Raw genomic sequence first — 9,904 nt, 5'->3', positions numbered from 1 at the left:
GTTAAAATAATGTATAAAGAAGCTAAAGTGTTATTGTATTATTCACAATGTTTAGAGAAGCAATAATTAAGGAAGCAGCAATAGGTGACTTTGTGTGTATGTGTTTTTTCTTCCTTAAAAAACATTTTTCTTATATTTAAGGAAGGGAAGAGGTTATAGGGAAGCTGTTACTAGTACTCTAACAATTTATGACACTATCCATAAATTCGATAAGAATTCAATACGAAAATAAAGAATTAGAATTGAAGAGTCTGACCCATTTAATTAAATAAATCGAATTAAGATTGACCTATATAATTTTATACCCATATTTCGACACGAATCGAATTCCATACGCGAATATATAATTTATGACACTATCCATAAATTCGATAAGAATTCAATACGAAAATAAGGAATTAGAATTGAAGAGTCTGACCCATTTAATTAAATAAATCGAATTAAGATTGACCTATATAATCTTATACTCATATTTCGACACGAATCGAATTCCATACGCGAATATGAATTGCTCACAATAATTAGGAGTATCCTGATTTACGTTTAAAAAAAAAAAAAAAAAAAAGAAGTTGATCTAGTCTTCTTATAAGACTAAGCAATCAACAGTCACGATTGTGACAGTGAATTGACAACAGGAGGACACCCACTTTGACTTTAAACGGTCAATAAGTGCGCTGCGAATTTTCTATTTTGTTGACCCTAATGATGGAAAATGCCATGCCATATATATATATATATATAATGTCATTTGAATTTGGTTTTTTAATAATTTATTATTATTATTATTTTTTAATCGTAAGTGACACATATCATAATATAATTTGTGTTGATGTAACACATTAACGGATTATGTTAATTTTTCTAACGGCATGAACCTATTTGTTTTTCTTTTGGGTAAATTACAGTTTAGCCCCCCAAATTACCACCCGATTTGCGGATAGCCCCCTAAACTGCCAACACTCCGACTCTGGCCCCCCAAACTGCCAACGACTCCCAAAATGGCCACTCCGTTAGCTCTTCCCGTCAGAATGGATGGAAAACACATCACGTGCACGGCATGTGATATTTTAGGACTCGAACCATCGAAAATGCCCCTGTCCTCAGAGTTTGAATTACGAAATTATCCTTGTAAACAAAACAAGCGCTTACCCGGTAAAATGATTTTACGAAAATGCCATTCAGGTAAATAGATGGGCATTTCGTTTTTAACCTAGAACCATTTTACCCTAGAAGTATCCGGAGCTGCTGTTCGAGTGTGGGTGTTTAGGGTTCGGCCGAAATATTCGCCGGAGTGTGGGTATTCGTCGGAGTGTGGGTGCTGTTGTGCTAGCCGAAATCGTCTCCGGTAAAAACCCAAAATCGTGGACATGGCGCGCAGTGATTTTAGCCCTCTTTCGTGAAAAAACCAACCTAAAATCTTCGCCGGAGTGTGGGTCTCCGTCGGAGTGTGAGTGCTGTTGTGCTAGCCGAAAATTGTCTCTGGTAAAAACCCAAAATCGTGTACTTGTTGTGGTGTGATTTTAGCCCTCTTTCGTGAAATACCCAAAATCGTGTGGGTTGCGTCGCCTCGCCGAAGTTGAATCGCCTTGCCGGAGCTACCTTGGGTCGCCTTGTCGAAGTAAGTTCCCCTACTTTGCTGGATTTCCGCTGCAGTGCTTGGTTGGAGAAGAAGGTGGTTTTTCCGTCACCAAAGGTAACAATGACCAATTCTTATATAATGTCCAGACTTGATTCTTTTTTTTGTTTTGTTGTTTTTTATGATTTGTGTCTGCATGTCGGCCTACCCGACAACTCCTTTTGGGGGTAGGGACGGATTCCTTATGTAGGGACAATGTTTAATCTGTTATTTGTCTGGTGCTTTGTTTACTTTGTGGTAGGCATTGTGACTAAAATAAAGTTGAAAAATCTGTGTTGGGTGGTCCTCTGACCGTGTGAGTGTATATTTCATGTGGTCCACTAACAGTACTAAGTCTGTGTTCGGTGGTCCCCTAATCGAGTGAGTGTGTATTTCATGTGGTCCACTAATAATTGAATATCTGTTGAATTGTGTGTGGTCCAGCTCTGGCAATGCACTTTTAGATTTGTCAATGTAAATATGGGGGCCATGGTGAGTCCTTGTGCATATTAATAATGCACACCATGCATGCACTCGTCCGATATGTAAATATTTGCCTTAATGCTAAATATATGAGTCTTTTACTTATATATTTGCCTTAATGCTAAATTTTAGATTTGTCTAATGCTAATTTATTTATTATGTTTTGTTGTGAAGATGGTTGTACAAGAACTTGTTTTCGAGGTGCATTTTGGTGGTCATATAGATAGGCGGCTTATGGATTCATATGTGGGTGGGGATGTTGATGTGTTCAAGGAAGTCATTGCGGAGGATAAGATGTCATATTCAGTGGTTGAAAATATTGCTAAAACTTATGGATATAAATCAGGGGATTTAATGTACTACTTACTGCCGGGTAGTACTATTCGAAATGGTTTGACATTAATTACATCAAACCATGATGTAATTGAAATGGTTAAACTCCACCAAGGTCTGTCAATTGTAGAGTTGTACATTGTTTCATTTGATGAGCCTTTACCCAACAGTGAGTATGAATACGATGATGATGATGGTGATGATGGGGGGTATTCTAGGATCGAGAGAGATGATCCGTATTGGGATGAGGTATATGAACCGGATCTTTTTGTTGAAAATAATGATATTCCTGAGACTTCCATGGGGGGTGGCATGGGAGCTGGTCAACATGTTAGTGGGGGGGGCATGAGAGAGGGTGAAGGTGAAGATGTCCCGGGGGAGGGCAGTGTAGACAATGAGGATGGTGAGGAAGGTGAGGAGAGTGAGGAGAGTGAAGATGGTGTTGAGGATAATGATGATGACGATGATGCCAACTCAGACATGGCGCGCAGTGATATTCTAATATCTCCTCCCAACAGTGACGAGGAGGAAGAGGTAGCACCTCAGAGTAAGTATGTTACAAAGTCATCTGAGTTCCAGATGGCTGACTTGGGGCACCCAGAGTTCGTGGTGGGTCAGAAATTCTCATCCATTAAAATTTTTAGAACGGCTGTTAGGGAATGTAATTTAAATATGGGGAAGGATATTAAATTCAAGAAGAATTACCTTGCGAAGTGTATAGTTGTATGTAGGGATCCAAAATGTAAGTATAGGTTGTATGGTCGCAAATGCAAGGAGGAAGAATCGTTTGAAATACGATCATTCCAGCCTAAACACTCTTGCCGGAGGAATCATAAGAATTCGATTGTGAAATCGTCATGGATTGCAGATAAACTGATTGACAAGTTCAGGGCACAACCTAACATGCCTGTAAAGGCAATCCTAGGGGAGGTGAAGGATCGTTGGGGTGTGGATGTAAAAAAAAACAGATTGTATAGAGCGAGAGTACTTGCAAAAGAGAAGATTCGTGGGAAAGTAAATCTTCAATACCAGAAGCTTTGGGATTACTGTGAAACAATAAGGAGAACTAACATTGGTAGTTGTATAATGATGAAGTTGGAGAGACCTATACCTGATCTACCTGCAAAATTCCAGAGATTGTATTTCTCATTGTCTGCCATGAAAATCGGTTTTATGTCTGGTTGTCGGCCAATCATTGGATTAGATGGATGTTTCCTAAAAGGTCCATACAAGGGGCAACTGTTGACTGCAGTTTCGAGGGACGCCAACAATCAGATGTATCCAGTGGCCTTCGCAGTTGTAGAAGCTGAGGTAAAAGACAGTTGGACTTGGTTTCTAGAGGCTTTGTTATCGGACCTTGGCAATGGTCCTGCAGAAGGATGGACGTTCATTTCTGATCGTCAGAAGGTAACACTTCAATTACTTTTTCATTCATTGAATCATAGTTGTGAATGTTTGACATTTTAATTTCATTGTATGCAGGGTCTAGTTCCGAGTTTGGATTTGGTTGCTCCTGGTGTTGAACATCGGATTTGCGTAAGACATTTGTACGCAAACTACAGAGACTCAGGACATCGTGGTTTGGCGTTGAAGGACAAGCTATGGAGCGCGGCTGCAGCCTACACTGAGGCTGATTTTTTGAGGGAAATGGATGAATTAAAGGGGATAAGTTCGGATGCGTACGATTACTTGTCGAAGGTAGATCCAAGTACGTGGTCTAGAGCTTGGTTTAGCACATTCACCAAATGTGATTTGATTGTGAACAATCTATCAGAGTGCTTCAATGCCTGGATTTTGAAGTCGCGTGATTTGCCAATCATATCGATGATGGAGATGTTGAGGAAGAAATTGATGAAAAGATACCAGAAGAAGAGAGAAGGCATCAGTACCATGGAAGGTCGGATTTGTCCAAAAATAATGGCACGGTTAGATGAATGCGGGCAGGATGCTGGTCACTGCTACTGCACATACGCTGGGGATGGATTGTTTGAAGTCACACACATGGAGAAACAATATGTGGTGAACCTAGTGAGGAGAACATGTGGTTGCAGACAATGGGACATGACCGGTATCCCATGTGCACATGCAATCTGTGCAATTTGGAGTGATGATGCTGACCCTCTTGATTATGTTGATGATTGGTATACTGTGGACATGCTTAAGAAGGCATATAATGAGATTGTTTATCCAATGCCTGGAGAAGATCAGTGGACAAAGACAAACGGCGAGCATGTAGACCCACCAATGGCTAGAATACAACCTGGGAGGCCGAGAAAAGTAAGGACAAGGGGTCCAGACGAGCCTAAAAATCAGTACAGGATGAGGAAGGGTGGGGTTACTATGAGATGCTCCAGATGCAGGGGGGTTGGACACAATGCAAGGACATGTCCCCGGATAAGAAGAGAAGCAGTGAACTACAGAGGAGGCGGCATGAGTGCATCTCAGGTGAAATTATATCATGTTTGATTTATACTTTGTTACTACTTCTTCAGTTTTGTGGGCTGCTTAAGAGCATATCACCCCCTTAAAATTGACAATTTTTATTGTGATAGGCACAAGTTGATGATGGTGGTCAAAGCTCCCTCTGTCAAACATCTGATCTCCAGTCTACAATTGACGCTGAACCAGTGAGTTTCAAAACACACAGTTTGACCCACCATTTACATTGCAATTTACACTAATGTTGAAAACATGTGCACATTTTGCAGCCATCAATTCCCCATAATACCCAACCTACTACTATTGCTTCATCTAGAGGTATGGGTCAGAGTAGAGGTAGGGGTAAGGATAGGAGTATTGGTAGGGGTAGGGGTAGGGGTAGGGGTCAACCTACCCCACAAGGGATGCCATCTGTACGAACAAGAAGTCAGTATGCGTCACAGAATCAGACTCGAACCAATTTCATTGTAAGCACTCATCTATCTACACTCCTCTCTTATGTGTTGATTTCTAATTATTTCTTATTCAAACTATTGATTTTGTTTTGAAATAAATTATAGCCTGAAGGTTATGTGAACAAAGTAAGATGGTATGGACCCCAAACGATCGGTCAGCCTTGGTCACAGCCTCATCCTCAAACAACTGTGATTGTAAGCACTCAAAAACATGCATCTACATTTTTTTTTAGATGCACTCAGTTTGTTACTGCATTTTTAAATTATAGAAATCAGTACCCTAATTAATGGTTTAAATTTAAATTATAGTCTCAAGGTACTGTTAATACAGTAAGACTTTATGGACCTCCGCAGACAAGGAGCCAATATCAGTCACAGCCTCTGCCTCATACTAATGCTATTGTAAGCATTCAAAATCCCCATGTTATGTGTTGGATTTTGATTTATTTTTTACTCATTGTGAGCACTAATTTTCTTTTGAATTTACAGTCCCAGGGTACTGTCAATACAGTACAACATGGCTCTTCTCAAACATTAGGTTGTTCTCAGGCATCGGGTTCTTCTCAGCCGGTGGGGTCTTCATCAAGGCCGGTGACCAGAGCTAGAAATATTGTTCCAACAGTAGAGAAAGCAATGGAAATGATTGAGGCTAAGAAGAACAAGAGAAAGAGGCCGGATTGGAAGTGATTGAGCATCAATGTTGTTTTGTTTTTAACTTATGTGGTGTTACATATGCAACTGTTAACTTATATGGAATAGTTTGTTGGGTTACGGTGTGATTTATATGTTGTTGGATGACACAACATGTTTTTTGTGTAAGTATGTTTTGGATATGTTTTGCTGACAAATAGCTATTTTAGGGATTGTAATTGGAATGGCTATGGTACAACTATTTTGGGGATTGTAAGCGGAATGGCTATGGTGTAGGGCAAGTATGTTTTGGATATGTTTTGTTCACGAACAACTATTTTCGGGATTGCAAGTGGAATGGCTATGGTATTTGATGTCAACTATTTTTAGTATTTGAATTGTTTGAGTTTGAGTTTGAGTTTGTGTTTGTGTTTGTATTTGGATTGTAAATTTTATGCATCCCTTACAAGTCCATATCAAAAATCACACTAAAATGTGCATAACTCCCAATTACAAGTGTGACCATCTTTAAAATCACACTAATGTCTCAACAAAATTACAAACATCAAATTCAACCTTACAAGTGTGACCATCTTTAAAATCACACTAATGTCTACAACAAAATTACAAACATCAAATTCAACCACTTTCAGTTTAACATCAAGTAAGTACCTCTAGGTTGACCATAGCCACTAATGGCCACAACAAAATTACAAAACATTAAATTCAACCACTTTCAATTTAACATCAAGTAAGTACCTCTAGGTTGACCATAGCCACTAAGATAAAAAACTAAAAGCAAAATGACTACTACTATCACTGCTCGAGACATCTTCCAATTAGATTGATGCAGCCCCAGCTCCTGCCTAAGTCTGACATATTGATCATTACATTTTGTTTCAATCAACTGCTCAAGTCTATCAATATCTGCTTGGTGTCTATCCTCCATGCGTTTGAAATGTTCCATTACTTTCACCTCATATGGCGACATCTCGTTATTAGCCCATGCGAAAAAATCACAATCACCATCTCTCTACATGAAAAAAGGCAAAAAATTATTGAGCATAAGACAAGCGAACAAAGTATAACACAATCTTAATTTCAAAAATTACCTTGTAGTTTTCACACCCATACCACTTCCTAGCGCTATTAGACGTAGTCCAAGCGTACCTTACACGTGCAGGTACTCCACAATAACATAATCGACGTACAGTTGTCGCATCACTATTTGTCGACATTTAGTCGTGCCTACGCAAAAGACATTTTGCACCTCATAACATAGAATCCAACCAACCAACCCACCCACAAAAGCAAAAATCTCATTTTGTACCTCATCCAACGAACCACATAACATTTTGTACCCCATAACTAATCATCCAACCAACCAAGCATGTCAAACAAGCAAGCATCTCATAACATAATTATTTTGATCTAATCATAATTATCTATCTTCAATGTTTTCAAAACAATGATCAAAGTGATTCCAAGAAACCTTATTCCAAGAAACCTTGATGACCACACCAATTGATCCAATGTGAAACATATGTGACAGAGATTTCCTTAACATAATTCATGATGATTAGCTGTGGATTGTAATGCTCTAACAAAATTGACAATTGAGAATACATTTACTCACTGTCAAACATGGAAATTAACCAGCAACAATAAGACTCGATTTGTACAAATGGAACAAAAAACAAAATTATTTGAAATAGATTACCACCCATCAACAATAACGACCCAGAGCCTATGACAATCAATCCAACAAGCAAAAATCAACCATAGATTACCGCCCATCAGCAACCATAAATTTCAATACCATAACATGCCCGAAACATCTTCCAATTAATTCAAATGCAACCAGTCAACCATTCCTTAAAAATCAAAACTCAGCTCTCAAAAGTCATTTTGCTATCCCCTAACAGACCATAAAAGTGTTAAAAACCCTAAAAACAAAAACCACTTTAATGTATGAAAAAATTGGTATAAAGCCACAATAGGACAATGGCGGCAACTTACAATGGCGGTGCTGGTGTCAACGCAGCTGGGTGTTGGGGAAATTTTCAGAGTGGAAAAATGGCCGAATGACTTTGGGTCCTTGACGCCGAAGCTGTTGATGGCTGGGCAGAAAAGATTTTGGGGTCGGCGACGCCGAAGTTTTTTTCGTCTCCAACAGTGCGACACAAAATCTTTCCCTGGCTTCCGATCGCGACCTGCGTGGAAGGTATACCCAATACTAGTCAAGCTGAAGTAAAGTAAAGAAGAGATGTCGGACGATTTAAGTTTGGATTCAAACTCTGAGGACAGGGGCATTTTCGGTGGTTTGAGTCCTAAAATATCACGTGCCGTGCACATGATGTGTTTTCCATCCATTCTGACGGGAAGAGCTAACGGAGTGGCCATTTTGGGAGTCGTTGGCAGTTTGGGGGGCCAGAGTCGGAGTGTTGGCAGTTTAGGGGGCTATCCGCAAATCGGGTGGTAATTTGGGGGGCTAAACTGTAATTTACCCTTTTCTTTTTCTTATCCGAATGAGTGTTTAGTTAGTTTTTAAACTCTACAGAGCTATTTGACAACTTTTTTATTTTTATTTTTTTTAATTATAAGTGACACGTGTCATAATATAATTTGGGTTGATGTAACACCTTAAATAGATTCTGTTTTAATTTTTCGAACGGCATGAACCTATTTTTTTTTTTTTTATTCTTATTATTTTATTCTTATCCAAATGAGTGCTTAGTTAGTTTTTAAACTCTAAAGAGCTATTTGACAACTTTTTTATTTTTGTCTCCGATGATTAAAAAATAGCAATATATACTCACTAAATTTATAAAATTGTCGATGTTTTTCCATTCGTTAGCCATTTTTTGTATTCTCTACTTGAAAATGACCTACGTGCATCGAAAAGGGGGTCGGTTTAGTTCGATGACCAACTCCTATTAGTCGGTCGGCCCGCATTAAAATCGATCACCAACAACCTTCAATTTGGCTATCCCTAACAAAAGGAATCCACTTGGAAGTATAGACTAATCAAAATTAAGGAGTACAAGCAAGAGTCTTCAGAATTCTATTCGCAGAATGTTGCATGTTGAATTAAAAGATTGCCATTAAGAACCAAACAACTCCCCTCTTTTTCTTCTTTTACATTTTTTTTTTTTTTGAAAAAAAATCCTTCATTTTTCTTGACTATTTAATGGATTTTGTAAAGCTTTGTGGACCATTGATGAGGCCCATATGATTTGGTTGCTATTGAGATTTGAGTACATGCAGATGATCTGTCCCTTTTTGCCTCAAAACTACCATTCCTATGTGGGCTGCCCCTTTTGATTACCTCAGACATCCATTGCCCCTCTTCCACTGTCTATGGTCCTCTCCCCCACGTGGCCATGGCTCACAAAAGTCACAACCTTTTGTTTTTGCCTTCTCAGAATGAAAGCCCCAACACTTGGCTTGCAAGAAAATAAAATGAATAAGAAAAAAAGGAACAATTAAAATCTAAAACCTTGGCTCTTAGGTCTCCATCTCTTCCCCCACAAGGCTTGTCTTTTTGTAATTTCTTCTAGTACAGTGTCATTATCAAATAAGTGAAGCTAATCATATATATATATATATATAGACAGATACAAAGGCAACTGTCACCATTGATCATAAAATTAGGATTGATTATTGATATGAAGTGATGGCTATCCTTGTACATGAGGGAACAAATTGGTAGATTCTCAAAACAATATACACTATCACTTGGTGAGTTGGTGTCTCCACTTTTTGCACTTGCATCCCTTGATGTCAAAAGTAAAATGTACTATCATGACTTTTTTTTAAAAAAAAAAAAAAAAAATAAAAAAATTTATTAGTTTTTAGGAAAAATTAAGGGTTCGTTTGGGTTTGCGATTTCAAAAAGTGCGATTTAAAATGTGCGATTTGAAAAAAAATGATTTTTAAAAACGCAGTT

At 38.5% G+C, this 9,904-nt stretch overlaps 2 protein-coding genes across 2 annotated transcripts; one reads left to right on the top strand and one right to left on the bottom strand.

The window, feature by feature from the left end:
* Nucleotides 1-4,039: 4,039 nt before the first annotated feature.
* LOC133883125 (uncharacterized) lies at nt 4,040-6,084 on the top strand. The gene is made up of 5 exons (XM_062322342.1): nt 4,040-4,876; nt 4,984-5,058; nt 5,140-5,337; nt 5,431-5,520; nt 5,815-6,084. The coding sequence occupies exons 1-5, from the start codon at nt 4,079-4,081 to the stop codon at nt 6,010-6,012; spliced, it is 1,359 nt and encodes a 452-aa protein (XP_062178326.1). The 5' UTR covers nt 4,040-4,078; the 3' UTR covers nt 6,013-6,084.
* A 470-nt stretch (nt 6,085-6,554) lies between these two features.
* On the bottom strand, nt 6,555-8,149 carry LOC133851065 (uncharacterized). The gene is made up of 3 exons (XM_062287369.1): nt 7,975-8,149; nt 7,068-7,203; nt 6,555-6,988 (listed from the first exon to the last, which is right to left on the bottom strand). The coding sequence occupies exons 2-3, from the start codon at nt 7,191-7,193 to the stop codon at nt 6,692-6,694; spliced, it is 423 nt and encodes a 140-aa protein (XP_062143353.1). The 5' UTR covers nt 7,194-7,203; nt 7,975-8,149; the 3' UTR covers nt 6,555-6,691.
* Nucleotides 8,150-9,904: the final 1,755 nt, after the last annotated feature.

The sequence above is a fragment of the Alnus glutinosa genome, chromosome 12, assembly GCF_958979055.1.
Source record: "Alnus glutinosa chromosome 12, dhAlnGlut1.1, whole genome shotgun sequence".
In the NCBI taxonomy this organism is placed as follows: domain Eukaryota; kingdom Viridiplantae; phylum Streptophyta; class Magnoliopsida; order Fagales; family Betulaceae; genus Alnus; species Alnus glutinosa.
This window is presented reverse-complemented; position numbering and strand designations above follow the sequence as displayed.

Excerpts from the sequence above, each read along its gene's own strand:
- LOC133883125 (XM_062322342.1), top strand. The coding sequence starts at position 4,079 with ATGGATGAATTAAAGGGGATAAGTTCGGATGCGTACGATTACTTGTCG. Across the intron at positions 4,877-4,983 it reads GCGGCATGAGTGCATCTCAG|GCACAAGTTGATGATGGTGG; the intron begins GTGAAATTATAT and ends TTATTGTGATAG. Across the intron at positions 5,521-5,814 it reads ATCCTCAAACAACTGTGATT|TCCCAGGGTACTGTCAATAC; the intron begins GTAAGCACTCAA and ends TTGAATTTACAG.
- LOC133851065 (XM_062287369.1), bottom strand. The coding sequence starts at position 7,193 with ATGTCGACAAATAGTGATGCGACAACTGTACGTCGATTATGTTATTGT. Across the intron at positions 6,989-7,067 it reads ATGGGTGTGAAAACTACAAG|AGAGATGGTGATTGTGATTT; the intron begins GTAATTTTTGAA and ends TTTTTCATGTAG.